The sequence below is a fragment of the Babylonia areolata genome, chromosome 4, assembly GCF_041734735.1.
Source record: "Babylonia areolata isolate BAREFJ2019XMU chromosome 4, ASM4173473v1, whole genome shotgun sequence".
Lineage (NCBI taxonomy): Eukaryota > Metazoa > Mollusca > Gastropoda > Neogastropoda > Buccinidae > Babylonia > Babylonia areolata.
The window spans coordinates 8,249,810-8,268,987 of NC_134879.1; the positions used below are offsets into that span (position 1 = coordinate 8,249,810).

Sequence of the window (19,178 nt, forward strand, 5' to 3'; positions counted from 1 at the left end):
GAGGTAGATATGGACAGCAATTCTGAAACAAACATGATGGGTGAACATGGAGGAGTAGCAGTCTAAAGAGATCCACAGTGTGGCTTTGGCCACATACTCTTGTTTCATTATCATCATGCAGCAAATTTTGCATCATTAAAATTGTTATTTGATAAGAAAATCTATGAAAATTTCCAGTACTGTAAGGCTATACATTCATATGATCATAAATGATGGTTCAAGCTGCTGAAATATAAAGAAAGAATTGTTCACCACCAAACTGTTTTACCATAATTCTAAGGGGTCTCAGACTGCCTTCAAGAGTCACAAAGTGTGATGCTGCACATTATGATCAAATATATACATTGTTACATACATAAAATCCAGACTGAAGCTCTGTTAACCTTTTTTTTTTTTCTTTTTTAGGTGTTTGTCCTACAGTTTTTCAGAATGTCCCATGGACCAGCTCAGTGAACATGGAGTGCATCCTTTCCATGTCAGGGATGCAAATTTATGTCATAACTTTGTCACATCCATGCACTAAGCTCTTTCAAGTCTGGCCTTGAAACATACCTCTTTTCAAAATAGCTCCTCTATACCCTCTTTCTGTCCATGGTTCCTCTAGCCTCTTATAGAAAATAAACATATCTACATGTATGATCTGTATGTGTTGTCTTTCATCCCTTTGTTTCAGAGTTATGACTCTCTCAGTTTCTAGTGCCTCAATTGTGACACAATGCCCTCTTATCTCTCTGAACTTCTCAATCCATACTTGCCTACAGAATATTTACATCTCTAGACACCTCCCAGTTAAATGTTCCCCGATACTTCCTTAAATCCTGTGGAAGGAGGTCATTCTCTGTCTTCAGTCCAGAAACATGGAACTCTCCACCCATTGCTTTATTTTCAAACAACTCATCTTTCTAGTTCTACCTTCAAAGCAAATCTGAAAACTTTCCTCATCATGAAATATCTGCCATAAATCACTAGTGCTGTTACTGTCTCAGTTTATGACAATAGAGAGTGTGTGTGATGAACAATTCAATAGAATGGAAATGGTGGACGAAGAGGTAGAGTGCAGTAGAGGGGAGTTCAATTATTCAATTTATTGTATAAATCCCTTGTATGTAAATTACAACCATGCTTCTTATACATATATAGATGAGTGCACTGGTAAAAATGTGGATACTGCTCATGTATACACAGTTAATTGTTATTGCTCTTATTTTAGTTGTTTACTAAGGTTTTAATGTATGTCTGAGGGAGTGTAGGATAGTATATATTTGTTGGTCTTGTAAACTGTGTTTTTATAGAATCAATGCAATGAATGTGTTTGTATTAATTATTTATATTATTCTTTTCTAAATCTCTCTCTCCCTATTTTATTGTATGTATTTACAAAGTACTTAGAATAGTTCTTCAGCTTGTATAAAAGCACTATAAAAATGAATTATCATCAGTAGCAGTGGTACGTAGTAGTAGTTTGATCTGATTCTGCATAAGATTTAAGGCTGCAAAAATACATTCAATAACAATAAGAATAATAAACTTAACAGTAGTAATGATAACAAGAGCAACAGCAACAATAATAATAATATCAATATCATTATTATCAATATCATCATTACCATTATTATCATCATAATTGTTATCATCATCATTGTTATAATCCAAATCCTGATCACTGACCTATATCATCATAACCATTCATCATTATTGTTATCATCATCATCATCATTGTTATTTATATCCAAATCCTGATCACTGACCTATATCATCATAACCATTTATCATTATTGTTATCATCATCATCATTGTTATTCATATCCAAATCCTGATCACTGACCTATATCATCATAACCATTCATCATTATTGTTATCATCATCATCATCATTGTTATTTATATCCAAATCCTGATGACTGACCTATATCATCATAACCATTTATCATTATTGTTATCATCATCATCATTGTTATTCATATCCAAATCCTGATCACTGACCTATATCATCATAACCATTCATCATTATTGTTATCATCATCATCATCATTGTTATTTATATCCAAATCCTGATCACTGACCTTTGTCCTGAGGTTGGAGATTGGCCAGAGCCACGATGTGATGACCCTCTGCCACACACTGCACCATGTTGAAGCAGCTGTCCTTGCCGCCACTGCAGGGGAAAATACTTTGCATCAAACTAGATTTAAACTGTTAATCTCTTGACTGCTAAAATTCTGTAGTATGTGGTGTTGCATATATTTGTTTATAGATAGTTGTGGACTATAGGTGGGGGGAGTATAGCAATCAATTTGAATGCTTCACCAGCTCATTCAAGCAGACCTTTCTTCTTATTAGTTATATATATGCACATATAATAAGAATAACTGGACATTTATCAGAGCTTCCTCACTGCACAAAGCACTTTACAATCCACACAGACAAACATACGAAACACACTCAGTCCTCAACTCACAATCATGCACAATAAACATATATAATAATATGCACATACAAATTTGAACTTACAATACAAACATACATACATGCATACATACATACATTTGACACACAAAAAATACAGCGTAACAAATATACCTACACAATTAACTAACAACTTTCAGTTTCATGTATGTAAGAGGTCTAGAGGAAATCTTGCTGGAAGAGGAAAGTATTGAAGTTAAATTTAAAGGAAGGCAGTGAGGGGCTGTGACGGACGTGGTGAGGCAAAGAGTTCCATATTTGAAGTACAGTAGATGACGAAAAGGCTTGACCACCATGCTGTTTTCAACAAATGCAGTTTTCAAGACAGCCTACAAAATTTTCAACTAATTTAGATCTTAGACAGATAACTTTAATGCACCATTGAAGACACCAAAATCATTCTACAAATAAAGAGGAAGAACTTCGGTTAAAGAATGGTGACTGACATACTGACTTGTAACTTGTAAGGTCTGTCTTATCTCAGTGAGGTAACCACCCTTTACTGACTAGCATACTTGTCAGTAGCAGTCATAGGAAATAACAAGGTACTGATTAATCATGATTCTCTCAGCAATAATATATGCCACTTTTTTTGACAGTAACACATGTTCTTTGTTGTCCATGATAAACGAAACGAAACAAATTTTATTTCATGAGGATAGTGGAATTTAAGGATGATTACTTCTTTTTTATTTTCATTTTCTTACATTCAGCCCTCTGGGCAAAAAACAACAACAAAAAAACAACAAAAAAAGATTAAAAAAAAAGAAAAAACAAAACACACACACACACACAAAGAAAAATTACATGAAAATGGTCACCGCTGGTAATATTTTATACACGCGAAGAAAGAGAGAGAGAGACAGAAAGAGAGAGAGAGAGAAAGAGAGAGAGGCAGACAGACAGGCAGACAGGCAGACAGACAGTCAGAGACAGACAGAGAGAGAGAGAGAGGGAGAGAGACAGAGACAGAGAGAGACAGAGAGAGAGAGAGAGTGCACACACACACACACACACACACAAGACACCGACTCGAATGACAAAACATAATACCAGCAAATAAAACAATAACCACTCTGTTGTTGAATTGAGATGTTTTCATATGCATATAACTGGCTCACCTAATCAAAGCTACAGTCTTCATTGTAACTCCGTCCTCTTTAAGTTGAACGATTAACAACAATACTATCTTGTTTGCGTTGCTTCCACGTGAAGTTTACACCGGAAGGAAGCGGATGTAGCTTTATACATGCGCATAACCTTACATCCACGTCTGATTGTTTTGGTTTTCCGTATTGTCTGTTCGACGTAAGAATACATTTTACTGGTGGGTTATTGTTCTTAATACCCGAAATTGTTATGTTCTTGTATTTAATAATAATAGGGCTCCCGTATTCCACATTTTATCTGTTAATGCCATCTTCTGCAGAAAAATAACAGCTCTTCCCCCCACCCCCTCTCAACTTCACTTGTGAAACTGGTGTTCAAAGACGCGTTGAGTGCAGTCATAAAAAACAATAAACAAACAAACAAACAAACAAAACCAAAAAATATTCGTCGTGCAAAATATTTGAAATAGAAGGGAGGAGTGAGGTCGATTTAGAAAAGCTAGTGGTCCTCCATCAGCAGTCTCGGTCTTCCGACTTCTCTGTCCGACTGTGATTGAGGCGGGGCCTATGGTGGTCTTACTGAAGTTACTCTGTTGAAATTCTAACGTGCGCTAAATCCCTTTTTCTTCTTCTTTTTTTCTCTCTTTCAGTTACACCATCAACATCGACTTGTCGATGCCTCTGTTACGGTTGACTTGATGTATGCTAGGAATATTCGTGATAGGGCCGGCGCTGGGCATCGATCCTGGATCGATATGCAACGAACTGCTCGGCATCGGTCCCGCAAAATCATCGGATATGAAGTTGAATTCTCGATCATTGAAAGTCAATACGGACCTTTCTTGATTCTTGAGCTTGTCCTGCATGAACTTTTCACCAATGGCTAATAGAACCACATACTACAGAAAAGTCCAACCTGAAATCAGACTCTTGATCCACAGATTGGTCACGTGACCCTCAGCACATCTTCCTGACTTGCCATATCTCCCACCAAAATTACCAGCAAACTCCCACTACTTTTTTTGTTGACCAATAAACTCAATCCCACCAAAATCATCGTATGTAGGTATAACAATTATCGATGTCATTAATGACATTGTCATCAGGAAATCCACAAAACACCAAGCTTCGTATCCATCGGGGATCGACGCCCAGCTACTTCGTTTCCATAACCCACCAAACACAGTCATGGATTACAGAATCTTTAACGTGCATATTTGATTTTCTGCATGCACACTCAAAGGAGTTTCAGGCATTAGCAGGTCTGTGCTTATTATGTTGACCTGGGAGATTGGAAAAATCTCCACCCATTACCTACCAGGCGCTGTTACCAAGATTCAAACTCCAGACTTACAGATTGAAAGTCCAGTGCTTTAACCACTGGGCTATACTGTTAATAGATGAGTTGTATTAGCACCCAGAACACCATTCAAGATCAAATGGGGTGTTAAAAAAAAAAAAATTACAAGGTCATGATCCCATGTGTGACTGAAAAGTCAAATCCAGACTCACCAGCATCTTGATCATGTAATATGTACTATTGTACTGTCAACAGCTGCATTCTCTATTGGACTGTCTCAGTGTCTGTCAGTATTGTCTGATTGTGTCAGTAGTACCTATCAAGGTCAAGATGAATCTATTTGACATTATATATCTGACTTAGGACAACATTTGTTGTTGCTTTTCAGACAGGAGCACCAAACAAAACAGATCCAAGATGTCTTGGCTCTCAGCCGTGACAGGGAAAGCAGAGGACTTCCTCAACCGTCTGGACAAATCAGCTGCAGAGGCGTTCCACATTGAGGAGGAGACCAAAAGCAAGAGGGTGGATCCATCCTCCTCTGTGACATCAGATCACCTGAGCTACCAGTCATCATCACACAGAACTTACAAACCTGTTTCTCCCTCAGCCAGTTTCCCTGTGAGCTTGAACAACACTAGTAGTAGGTTTGTTCAACCCACAACCACATCCACCCCAAAACCCAACTTGAAATCAGCTGTTACTTCTTCTTCAACTGTTACTGTTAGTACTGCAAGGACTGCCGGAGATGTGGCACCAGCTGTGACTAAGCAAAGCAATATGAAGCAGCCAGAGTCTGATGAAGCCCTGTTTGACTTTCTTAACAGTAAGGACCCCATGGAAGGGAACAGAAAGAGAGTGACCCCTGTAAATGTGAAACAGCAGTCAAGACAGAGTGACAGTGAGTCATCTTCAAGTTCAAGGCGTAATAGTATGAAAGGTGTGGCACCACCTTTTTTGGGACAGAGTGAGTGTGCCAGTGCGTGGGGCAGTGGAGGGTGGAGCATGGGGGATGACAACACAGAAGCTGTACAGACTGTATCAGCTGCTGAATCAGCTGGTGAGTGATGTTTTTTTTAAGTTTTATCAAGTGTTTTAACATGCACACAAATGTGTAATGCATTTAAACATGCTCATATATGTATGCTTACACAAGTAACAGGAGGTGCCAAGGCAGAGTCAACCATTTGACGTCTGATCCTGTGTTCACCAGTGATCAAGGTTGGAGGCCTTTTACTTTTAACCTATCATATGCACACATATCCTGAACTTTTGTCTCTGCTTCAGGAGCCTTTCTTTTAACATTGAAGATGGGAAACATCGTTCAGTGTTAACACGCCATGAACGTCAACATCCGATCGCGCACGAGCAAAGATGTTGCTCCGTGAAGCGAGCTGCAGTGGATGACACTTTACATTTCAGTTGACTGTGTTCAAGCTTGCTTTCTTGGTGTGTCTTTTAATTTTCTTTCGCCTCTATCAATTTTTGAGTGCCAACTGGGCACTCTCAACAGAAAATTTACGTGCCCCAGCCAACTTTTCGTAGCATTTGCACTCAGGCACCCACTAAATTCAAACTCTGCACACACACACACACACACACACACACACACACACACACACACACAAATAACACTAAAAATGAAAAAAACAAGTACATGTAAACAAAAGCTGACAACCTCCCCCCCCCCACACACACACACACTCACTCACACACACTCTTACACACACACACACACACACACACACACTCACACATTAGCACGCGCACGCTAAAAACAAAAACAAAAAAACACTATATGGACAAATTATACCAAACATACAGGTCTGCTTTTGTAAGTTATTGGTTCAGTAATTAAATGGCACACACAAGCTGTTCTAGAGATCTTCCTTACTCTCTCAGTCTCTGTACTGGTATTTCAGAGGGGCACATGATATCAATAGACATGTTTTTTTGTTTTTGTTGTTGTTGTTGATGATGAATTTAACAATTAACTGATAAAGGAGAAATAAAAATGTTAGCAGCATTAAGTCAATCAGCATAACAACAAGCTCTGTCTCAGTTTCTGGCATGTGTTTAAAGAACAAACATGAGTTTCAGTTTCAGTAGCTCAAGGAGGCGTCACTGCGTTCAGACAAATCCATATACGCTACACCACATCTGCCAAGCAGATGCCTGACCAGCAGCGTAACCCAACATGCTTAGTCAGGCCTTGAGAAAAAAAAAAGGGTGAATAAATAATAGATAAATACATAAAAAAAAAAAATTACTACTACCACTACTAATAATATGTATAAGGCGCAAAAACGTGAATAAGTCAACTATAAGCGTACATAAATAAATAAATAATAATTATAATAAAAAAAGGTAATAATAATAAATAAATAAATAAATAAATAAATAAGACGATGATGATAAATAACAAACATGAAACATTAAAGACTGATTACTCCTTACCAATTTGAGTTAACTACATTGTAATCTTGACTCAAATGATTTTACTGACCTTTGTCAAAATTGTTGCAAGAGAAGGCAATGCAACAGAAGGCAATGAATATTTTCCTAGACCCTTGAGTGTGCCAGGAAGGAAATTTATGTCCCCTTCCAGTTCCAGTGTGCAAAAAAGTGCCCCATGGAAATTTCCATCCTTGTCATTTTAGGAATTTTTTGAAAGCAAGATCATTTGATTGATGCAAAAGTCAAACTGTCATAATTGGATAGTGTGTTTACTTTCATATAAGAAAAGTGTAGGATAAAGTTATATAAACTTTTGTTTAGTAGTTTGAGTGCTAGAATTAAAAAATATATATCCTCTGACCAAAACATTCCTTGGCAAATAGTTGTCACTGAGCATAAAATGGGCTTGGCACTGAAAGTGAAAGTATTAAACTTAAAAGTGTTCGTTATTTTTTGTCACAATAGATTCCTCAGTTAGACAGTAGGAAATTTTGGCTGTGGTCCTCAGGTAGAGCATGTCTGATGTCACCAACAGTGCAGCATCCACCCACCTTTTTTTTTTTCTTCTTCTTCTGATTTTTTCTGTCTGCTTGAGGATTTGTTTCACTATCTAAGTGGATTTTTTTACAGGTTTGTGCCAACCTCTTTTGTAGCATTCTTTTAAGTGCATTTTTAGTGCATGTAGCAATATGACCTTAGTTTTTATTACCTCATCCAAAAAATGAGTACCCAGTCCACCACTCAAATCTCACTACTCTTAGTTCACAAGAGGTCCCAATGACTGATGAGCAACCAGTTTATGTGAATTATGTCTGTGTTCAGAGGTAGAACCGATGGAAAACAACCAGCGTGGCAGTCCAACCTACTCCCATGAATCTGCTGACCCAGATGCCTTGGCGGATGCCATGAAGGAAAGTCCTGCAGGCAGTATCAGCAGTGGTGGGGAGACGGAGCACCACCACCATCACCATGACAACCACAATGACAGGGAGGCTGGCCTATCAGTCTCAGCCCTGGAGCTAGAGAATGGGCTGCTGAAGAACGAGGTGGCGTCTCTCAACCAGGAGATCAGTTCACTCATCGATCATGCCAAAAAATCTCAGTCTGGCGAGTGTGAACATCTTCATTTGATTTTATTGGGGTTTTTATTTTATTTTTTAGGTGGGGGGGGGGGGGGGGGTCTCTGTGTGTGTGTGTGTGTTTGTTTTATTTTGTTTGAATTTTCTCTTCAGAATCATCACCACCATAACACTTCTTCTTCTTCTTCTTCTTCTTCTTCTTCTTCTTCCACTAGACGACCAACATCAGTATGTCGATGAAAACTGTCGTGTTGTTGAAGGCTGCTGTTGGTCTAGCCTTCAAGACACTACTTACCAGTAGGGTGGGGGAGGGGGGGCATGGGGGGGGGGGAGAGAAAAATGGTAGGGGTGGGTGGACTTCCTAACAGTAACAGTTGCAGTCTACATACCACATCTGTATATATGGCAGAATAACTACTTGCGATGCATTTGGCTAAATTTGCAATGCCAGTTGAGTTATGTTTCTGTTGTTTTTTTCTTGTCACTTTTCTTAATTTCATACTTTTTTTCGTTTAAGGTGGAGCTGGGGTTGGAGACAGGGATGCACATTCATATGCTTTTTAAGAAATATTCTCTGTTCATGTGTGAGGAACTGTTTATCTGTTAACTAGATTTCTCCAGGTCTGTTGTTTGTATGCCAAAGCCTGGAACTGTACAAATGGTTTTCCCATCCATTTTGCAATGTTGTCAGTCCATCATTTTTGGTCTTCCCCTCCATTTCCCTCTGAGGCCATTGGATCTTTTTACATGGTCATATCAGTGTAGATTTTTTTTATTTTATTTTTTATTTATTTATTTTTTTACTTAACTGATGTCAGCATGTCTAGATGCGGTCCAAAGTGTTGCGTGATTGTTTGGCACATTTGTTGAGTTGTTCATTGGTAATATGATCAGTCAGTGTCTCTGATTTTTTGTAACATTGCACTGGACAACAATCAGAAGCACCACAAACAGCCCCCCACATATATCCTCTCCCTTCCCAAGGACCTTCAGACCAGAAGCATGATAGAACTTTTCATCCAGTTTTCATTAAACATGGCACTGCAGTTTGATTTGACCAGAACATAAATGTGTTTTAAATTCAGAGGTCAGAGGTCAAGTTCACATCAAAAGGTGTATCTTTTTTTTTTTTTTCACATGTTTTTCTTTTCACTGTTGTTTGTTTTCATGATTCCTCAATTGGATGAAGTAGTCATCACACATCTTGAGTCTTGAACACAGAAAGATTTGTCTCTCTTGTTTCATGATTCCTTTGTTGGATTAAGTTTGTTGGATTAAGTTATCATACTTAAAAGTCTTGAAGGCCTTGTCTCAATTGTTCTTTGATTAACAGAGCTGGTGAAGACAAAGGAGAAGCTGTCGGAACACATGAACAGTACGTCCCTTCACAGCCAGCTGGTGCATGAGCTGCAGGCGCGGGAGGTGGACCTGCAGGAGGCTGTTCATGCCAAGGACTCGCAGCTGGCCATCCTGCGACTGCAACTGGAGGAGGCAGACCGTGGTGCCTCCAGTCGGCAGCGAGAGGTGGAGAGTTTGCAGACTGAGCATGACAGGTGGGTAGGGGAGAGGGGGGTGGGGGAGGTGGAGGGGGGAGGCTGGTGGTATGGGGGAAACAAATCTGCGGCTGTGTTGGTTTGGACGAGGAGGAACTTAGGAACATTCTGGCTGTGTTGCTTTTCATGAGGAGGTTCACAAGGGAGACGTTCAGAGATATGCACGCACACTCACATGCAGCACATGTACGTTCACACACATGCGTATGCACAGGTGCTTGTACATAGGTACACACATGTGCATACATATGCTCGCACACAAATGCTCACACATGCACAAAATCAAATGCATGCACATGCACAGATGCACACACACATTATGCACAATAACACACATCCATATACACACACATGAAAATAATCACACACACACACACACACACACTCTCTCTCTCTCTCTCTCTCTCTCTCTCTCTCATTCATCTTTTACTCACTTGTGTAAACAAAGTGAGTCCATGTCTTAACCTCGTGTTCGTTCTACAGATGTATGCACTGAGAACAAAGAAAAGGAGCGGTTATAACAGTGAGGGGATATATATTGCTCAGCAGTACTTGTGCCCATTACAGAGAGTGCACACTGAATTTCTCTCCAAAAACGATAAACAAACTGTTTACTGCAAGAGAACTGAATGCAAGAGTTGATAAACACTGAAGCTTTGCATAAAATGGCCATTTTAGCTTCAGATCTGGACTTATAGATAAACTTGTTTGGAAGCAATGGCATACCTGTGTATACACACAGTTGCAGCTTGATGAGTGGTGCCTGTGATGTGTTGTCAGGTTTTTACAAGAGCAGAGCAGCAGCAGGGGTGCTCAGAGCCAGGCCATGGACTCACTGCACCAGAAACTGACAGACATGGAGTCTCTGCTTGTGAGGGAACAGCACACCCATGCTGTGTATCAGGTACTGGGGTCCTCAGCTGTCTTCCTGTTTTCATGTCCTGTGTGGTCTGGATGGTCCCCCTATCCCCTCAAATCATGCCAGTCATGTTTACAGTACCTTTATATCTTGGATTTTGGTTTCAGCTGGCTCTAGCCTAAAGGCACTGAAATGAAGTAAATATCTCCTGACAGTTACTGGAAATAGATGAAGTTGGTTGTTGATTAGAATTACTGTTTTTTGCAGATTAGCTCATTAAATTCAAGAGTAAATGACAGAGGTCTCAGTGCAGAATTTAATTCTAAAGAATTAGGTGAACTGAAACTGAAGCTGTGATTGTAAAATATCAAAAGATAAGTATCTTCTTTTTTTTGGCATCTGGCAGAAAGAGGCCTTAGAGCGACAGAGTCGTATGGAACAGGAACAGAAATCTTTGGCTGAAGCACTGACTGCTGCTGAGAGAAGGATCTCTGAAGAGAAAGGTGAGTCTTGTGCCCTTGATGTTGGAGGGAAATGATCTGGACTCTCCTTATTTGTGTGATTGTATGTGTGTTTATTGTCAGTGCAGTTTTGTGTGGTGTGCCTGTGTCTGTATCTGTGTCTGTGCAGACAAATTTCCCAGATAATTTTTACTTGTTCTGGGGACAATTACTGAATTGGACACAAAAAGAAAAAAAACCCCAAAAATTGTTGTCCCAAATTACTACTTGCAGTCGCTAAGTAAGTAAAGAGATGATTATTGAAATAATGAAAATAACTAACAATAGTGCAACAAGAAGTTAGCAGACACAATCCAGTATAAAAGTAGTTGTAGTAGGTGTTTGTTTGTGTGTCTGTTTGTGAGCGTGCATTTTCATGCTTGGGTCGGTGCATGCTTGTGTGAGGGTGCACACGATAGGTTTCACTGAGCTTGGCCCATTTTTTCATGTTTTTTATTTCATCTTTTACCTTCTACTTATCATTCTCTGCAATATATTTTCATGTACGTAACTGTAAGTATTGACATTTTTGTATTTACTCATGTATTCATTTTTTTTATTATTATTGTTTTATGTCATTTATTTAAAATTAAAAAAAATCATAGTTTTTATTATCATTGTTACTGTTATGATTTTTTTCTTTGAAATTTGTTTTTATTCTATAAGAAAATATTTGTTTAAATTTTTAGAATTTTTCTTTTCATGATTCCCCCCACCCCCCTCCCTCCTCTTTTACCCTCAAGGCCTGATTTTGCATGTTGGGTTTTACTGCTGGTCAGGTATCTGCTTAGCAGATGTGGTGTAGTATATATTTATTGTCGAGAAACTGAACTGAACTCAGTGGATGTGTCTGTGTGTGTGCACATGTGCATGTGTAGATCTGTGAGTGTGCATGTCTGTGTGTGTGCATGCGCGTGAGTGCATGTGTCTGTAATTGGTTGTGTTCCACTATATACTTGACTGAATCACTTTCCTCCCTGACTGAGCAGCCAAGGCGGCGGAGGCCAGCGGACAGCTGAGGACAGTGAAGACAGTCCTGGAGTCCACCAGGCAGGAGATGGCAGAGTACAAGGAAAAAGCCTCACGGATACTGCAGGTGACTGGATGGGGACACACTCTCCTCTTAACATCTCTTCACTCCTACCTAACTTTCCTGATGCTGTTCAGTATGTAGGGTTTAGATTTGGAGTCGGTCATTGGTCATTGAGGCATATCAATTTGAATTGAGTCATTGATGTGGCAGCCAGTCATTCACTTATTGATTTTTTCAGCAAATCGATGAGACAAAACAGCCTTTTGGCCTTTTGTAGGGTTCTCTTAAAAGATAATCATGACTGCAGTTGCAAACTCAAGGGGAAAAAAATCATAGCTGTGGTTGGTGCACAATGGTCCACCATGAAGGCGGACTTACCAAGAACACTTACTGCCCACTCTGTTTTATTGCAGTTTGTCTCCTGACATCTGTCTGAACAATATTTTGCAAATCAGAACAGGCTATGTATGGCACATCTGTGATGTGTGTGTATGTGTGTGTGTGTGTGTGTGTGTGTGTGTGTGTGTATTTGCAGCAGGGAAAGGGATTTTAGGAATGGGTGCATGTGTTACCCTCTGTGTGTGTGTGTGTGTGTGTATGTGTGTGCATGCAGTGCTTTTGTGAGTATGTGTTTGTGTACATGTTTTTGTGATTTCTAGCTGTTTCAGAGTAATTTTCCCTGATGCAGAATAGTGCGTAAATGCACATGTTCATGCATGTACATTTAAACAGAAAATATTTTCTTTGCAACAGTCAACAACACAGAATCAACAAGAATAACCTGTTACAGCCATGGATCACCTTATGGGGTGGGTGGGAAGTTGAATTGTGTGCGAATGCACATAAGTGAAAAAGATTGGAGAGGAAACCCTCACCACAAAAAAACAAAACAAACAAAAACGAACAGTATCGCCACCGCCAGAACAGTGTTCACAAACACTCTGTAAGTGCAAATTTTCTGTTAGTCATGATGGCGGTCATGACTGTCATTATCATGTTGAATTAAAAAAAGAAAAAAAAGAAGAATTTTGTGTTTCTGAAAAGTCTAGACAATTTCATTTTATTCCTGATTTTTATATAATGTATTCCTGATACTAGTGATATTAAGATTTTGCGGTAAGCATTTATGTGTTCAGTGACTTGAGTATCAAACAGATTCTTTAGGCTTGATATCTAAGAAATGAAAGCTGGCTTCTCTTAGTTTCAGTCCTGATCACATCTGAAATAGATGAAGCATGCTAAGCTTTCCAAAGTGATTGATATGGTCTTTAGTGGCTTAGTCAGTAAAGATAAAAGAAAAACAAACAAATAAATTTGCACTGTTGGAAAACTAGACATTCCAATGAGGTTGTTGGAAATTGCTAGATTGTGAGTTGTAAAACATATAAGATTGATGCTATGTTATCCATGAAAAGGAATGTATTGCTGTATGATTTTTTTTTTTTTTTTTTTTTTGCTTATTCTTTTTCTCACTGCTTTTTCTTTCTTTTTTTTTTCAAAGAAATACCACCCAATCAAACGCATATGAATATGTAAATGACGAATATGAGCATAGTTATTTGTTGAACTTGAAACTGCACTGCGATTTTTTTGAAAGAAAAAGAAAATCTTTATATAGGGTAAAAAAATGTCGCAAAAGATGTAAAAAAAAAAACAAAAAAAAAAAAAAAAACCTGCTCTGTGCTTTATTGAGATGTGTGGCCAAATTAGTTGGGCATTGGTCTTTGATTCAGTTTTCACCAGTGATCAGTCCGAGGTCATAGTTTGGCATGGTGTTGTGTCCTTGGGAAAAGGCCTTTCACTGCTGATTGTCTTCACTCCACCCTAGTGTGATTGGGAACCTGACTTTAGTTGAGGAAGAGAAGATTGGGTCCTGCCTTCCCGTGCCTAGTCTTCTAAACACAGCAGACATGAATTCACTGTTAAAGTATGTGGGACCTTTAACCTTCAATCAAATGTCCATGATTTACTGCATTAGTACAGACTGTGAGGTAATCAGGGCTGAGTGAACAAGATTCTTTGCTATGGCTGTTGCAGTCAAAGGAACGACTGATCACTAGCCTGAGAGATGGGTCGGAAGCGTCGGGCAGTGTGGAGGGCGTGTCCAGCCTGGAATTTGAGTCCTTGCAGCAGGAGCGTGACATGCTGCGAGAGGAGCTGCAGAAGAGCAAGCTGACTGTTGACAGCATGCGCACAGAGCTGCAGGTGAGGGCAGGTGAGGGGGTGGTGCTGTAATGGTTGGGGATGTGTCGGGTCGCACACTCTCACACTGAAATACAGATACATACACACACATATACACATCAGTGCATACACATGGATGTGTATGCACATGCATGCACACAATTATGCACATGTACAAAATTATACACACACACATGCACACGTACACGCGCACATTTAAGTACACAAACACACACACAGACACGCATGCACACACACACACACACACACACACACACACAGAGGTCAGGGTTTCTGCGTATAATAGTATGTATAATATTACACCTAGACACAAAGAATTAAGGGCATCTTGGTGTGACTTCAACCTACACTCACACACATGTTCACAAGCTGTGTGTGGTGGCTGTGACAGGATCTTAACCTAAAATTACAGCAGGTGGGGATGACACAGGACAACAACACACACACACGCACACACACACACACACACAGACATACACACACGGGCGCAACAGCCGAATGGTTAAGGCGTTGGACTTTCGTTCTGAAGGTCCCGGGTTCAAATCTTGGTGACTGCGCCTGTTGGGTAAAGGGTGGAGATTTTTACTATCTCCCAGGTCGACATGTGCAGACCTGCTGGTGCTTGAACCCCCTTCGTGTGTATACGCACGCAGAAGATCAAATATGCACGTTAAAGATCCTGTAATCCAAGTCAGCTTTCAGTGGGTTATGGAAACAAGAATATACCCAGTATGCACACGCCTGAAAACAGAGTATGACTGCCTACATGGCAGGGTAAAAAAACAAAAACAAAACAAAAAGAAAACGGTCATACACATAAAATGTTACATGTATGTCTGAGTGTGTATGATGCGTGCCTGTAATCTGATTGAATGATACAGGAAACCAATGATGAGCGTCCAGTGGCAGCTGTCAGTCGGCTCTACCCAGGAAGGTAGCCTGTTGTGCAAATGACCCCGTGTTTATAAATCGCTTAGAGCTTGGTCTCCGACTGAGGATAGGCACTATATAAGTATCCATATCAATCAATCAAAAAAAAAAAACCACACACACAACCACACACACATTCAAATTGCATGCAGTGTTCTTAGCCACTGGATTCATATTCTGGATGCACATGATGATAGCCATATCCATGATGAACCAACCAGATACAATTGAAAACCCCTGGATACTATTTGTAAAAAGTATTCTTCACATTGTAGGGTTTGGTCATGTTTGGATTGATCAGTCTACATTTAGTAACAGCAGACTTAAATTTACTCAATGTCAACAACTACAAAATAGATATATCCAATTTAGGAAACAGAGAAAATCTGAATACAACAGATTAGACTTCTATGAAAAATTAAAAGAAACGAGTATCAAACTGAGAATTATCTAACTGATAAAATCAATCCTGTTCACAAACAAGCTCTTTGTAAACTCTGAATAAGTGCACATGATTTGAATATTGAACAAGGAAGATGTGCAAATATTCCAAGTGAAGTGAGGTTATGTAATATGTGTGAAGTTTTTGAAGATAAATTCTGTTTGTCAGATTCTTGTATTTTGTTTCATAATTTGCTAAACCATCTAATTATGACAGTACAGCAGTTTAGTCATCTATCAGATGTGATCATAAGAAAGATACAAGACAATTTCCTAAAACCAAGCGACTTATTCAGATGCGATGACTTCCAAAAAACACTCGCCAAATATGTATTATTGCATGCGTCTTAGATGACCATTCCTTTCTTTGTTCCTTTTGTACTGTTGTTGTGTCTATTAATCCTTAATTCACTCGGGACGACAAGTTTTCTCCCTTGCTTTTCCCCACAGGGTTTGGAAAAAAATTACAAAAAATACAAAATACTGTGTAAGAAAATGAAACTTTCAGAACTGATTTATTACGTGTTGAGCTATTACATATATAAAAAAAAAATCAAATTTTTCATCTTATTTTTACAGTTTTGCCATATGTAGAAAATACTGCCAATTTTTCACCCCGAATCACCATACCCATGCTTGCTTTCTGCATTAAATTCGCTTTCTTCTTCATCATCATCCACCTCTTCAATGTCGGACCCTTCAGTTTGTAGCATTTCAAGTACTTTGGCAACACTAAAACATTGTCGTCACTGCCTTGTTCGCTTCACAACATTCTGAGAAGAGCCTGCTTTGCTAACAGGCTGGCACGCGAGCAGACGACCGGTCAGTGACTTTGTCAGCGTGTGTGTGAGATGGGCCACACATCCCAGGCTGACCAATCATATTGTTTGATTGTGGAGTGACCCAGAATAGCGCACTCTGCTTGGCTAATCACAAAAATCACGTGTACAGTGTATGATGGAATTTTACTTTCGGAGAATGCTATTCCATTCCTTCGTCCGAATCCGAATATGTTTTGTGCAGGAATGCGTGAGCATTCCTTCATCCAAAGAGAGTTAAGGATTTCATGACAATAAATAAATGAAGTCGAGTTGAGTACAGTCATCCACGTTGACGCCCTGTGGCAGGACCTGGACATACAGCTGCAGCAGGAAGTGGGGATTGCACAGGACAGCATCAGGACCCTGGAGGACCAGCTAGCCCAGGAGAAACGGCACCGCCACGACGTGGAACAAGAACTGCTGCAACAGAAACAGGTGCTCTGTGGGGGCTTGTTCCCTCACTGCGTGTGTGGCTGTGTAGGGTTGTGTGGGTGTGGGTATTTGTGGGGGGTTTTTAGGGGTGTGTGTGTGTCTGATCCAGTTTCCATTAGTAATTTTTGATTATTTAGTTAATTATTATTTAGTTAATTATTTTGTTGATTTAGTGATTATGATATGTGTCATCTTTGAGGGGTTTGTGTTGATTTGGTTTGTGGGCCACATGTGCTTGTGCGCTATATTTTTTCACTGATATATGTATTCAATGTAGTGTGTACATGCCATGCATGCTCACATGCACGCAGCTGCAAAGCACACCATACTCCACAGTCACTGACATTTGACACAAATGCAGTGCATACACACATACACTTTCAGTTTTCAAAAATACCATCATACATGTGATTGCCAGGACTTTCAGATGAGGGAGTTTCTGTGCTCACAGTTTGTTGATTATGTGTGTGTGTGAATGCCAGGACTTGCAGTACACTCTGGATGATCTTCACAGACAGAAAGTCAACTTCCAGACCCGCCTCAGTGACCGAGAGAAAGAGATAGAGAAACTGCGCAGTCAGGTGAGTGAGAAACGTCTCTGAAATCTATTTTAATTACACATACTTAACCATGACCCAACTAGTGCAGACTCCGGCAGGGGTCTGACATTCCTGTCCTGTACAAACTACTATTCGCCTACGCGGAGAAAACGAAACTACGGCCGATAACCTCCCGGAAGTAGGTAACCTCCCCTTTGTCCCGCTGGCTAGCGCCCTCTTTTTCCGGCAGCCATTATGACTCCTGTTCCTGTGCTCTTCATACGGCTAAGTTTTTTTCGTATTTTCTGTCTGTCTGTCGATTCTCTGGCGTTCTTGTTTTTTGTCAAATTTTGCCTTCAGCCAGGTCACATAATTATATGGTTCGATTGGGAGATCGGGCTAAAATTAAGGCGCGATCGCTATCGATCTGCGGACACTCTGGGCCCTCTATTTCTGGCCCTCTCAACAACGCCAACCCGCCGCCTCCTCCACTTCCTTCACTCCCTCCGGTCGACTCCAGAACTCCACCACCTCCTGCACCTTCTCCGGCGACTTCTAGGGGCACATTACCCCATACTCAGGTCAGTGGTGCCATTGATGCTATTCATTTCAATTCACGAACGAACTTGACGCGATCCGCGTTTCTCGGCCCTGGGCCCTATGTGTGATGCGTCCATGGCGGCAGCCGTGACATTGGCTCACGCGCCCCAAACGCGGCATGCCTCTTCCGTCTCGGATCCTATGGCGACCAAGGCGCTTAGGGATGCCCTCCCCAGGTGTAAGGAGGAAGGTGGACCACTAGGGGACACGCTCGCCCATGCGCGTGCACCCTCCCCTTGTCCCAATTTTCCGATCCAAGGGAGACTCCTACTTTGGCACCCTTGCCAGTGACCGCCACAGTTACTTCCCTTTACCGGCACGGCTCCTCGCCAACAGTGCGGGTGCATGCACAGGCCCTTCAAGCTTTGCGGTGATGACCCCATCTGCCACACCGCCGGTTGCTGATGTTTCCCATTCACTAATGGCGTCTCAGCAAGCTGCTCAACCAAACAACCAGCAACCCATAATTTGCTGCAGCAATTATGCACTGGTGCCACACCTAGTGCCTGCTCCACCCCTTGCCCACACAGCAGATGCATGCACGGCCCATTGAACTTCGGCAGTGCTGCTTTTTTCTGCCCCACTGCATATCTCCACTGTTACCCAGACTAATATCGGCAATTCCACGTTGGAGTGCCTCTTGATAACTGATCCTGCCACTCAGCAGTGCTCGGACTGATCTTGTCTATCTCTTTATCCGTCAACACACAACAGTTGAACGTCGGTCCTCTCGCAGGAACTATTCGCAAGATTGGACCGCCGTTCACCTACAGGGGGATGCACATCCCATGGCAAGCCGACAGACTTGCTACCCCCTCACCCACGACGCCCATAACACTGGCTTACGGTGCCGTC

General features: G+C 40.6%; 2 protein-coding genes across 2 annotated transcripts in view; one reads left to right on the plus strand and one right to left on the minus strand.

The window, feature by feature from the left end:
- LOC143281556 (uncharacterized) overlaps positions 1-3,690 on the minus strand; it is a 31,809-nt gene extending 28,119 nt beyond the window's left edge. The window contains exons 1-2 of the mRNA XM_076586783.1: positions 3,587-3,690; positions 2,063-2,154 (exon numbers count right to left, since the gene is read on the minus strand). Coding sequence (XP_076442898.1) covers positions 2,063-2,154; positions 3,587-3,609 — 115 coding nt within the window. The 5' untranslated portion in view covers positions 3,610-3,690. The remainder of the gene's footprint in view (positions 1-2,062; positions 2,155-3,586) is intronic.
- Positions 3,691-3,725: 35 nt separating this feature from the next.
- LOC143280821 (golgin subfamily A member 5-like) overlaps positions 3,726-19,178 on the plus strand; it is a 39,152-nt gene continuing 23,699 nt past the window's right edge. The window contains exons 1-10 of the mRNA XM_076585521.1: positions 3,726-3,792; positions 5,263-5,934; positions 8,154-8,438; positions 9,744-9,963; positions 10,744-10,867; positions 11,229-11,325; positions 12,312-12,418; positions 14,393-14,560; positions 17,059-17,187; positions 17,667-17,765. Of these exons, the coding sequence (XP_076441636.1) occupies positions 5,292-5,934; positions 8,154-8,438; positions 9,744-9,963; positions 10,744-10,867; positions 11,229-11,325; positions 12,312-12,418; positions 14,393-14,560; positions 17,059-17,187; positions 17,667-17,765 (1,872 nt within the window). The 5' untranslated portion in view covers positions 3,726-3,792; positions 5,263-5,291. The remainder of the gene's footprint in view (positions 3,793-5,262; positions 5,935-8,153; positions 8,439-9,743; positions 9,964-10,743; positions 10,868-11,228; positions 11,326-12,311; positions 12,419-14,392; positions 14,561-17,058; positions 17,188-17,666; positions 17,766-19,178) is intronic.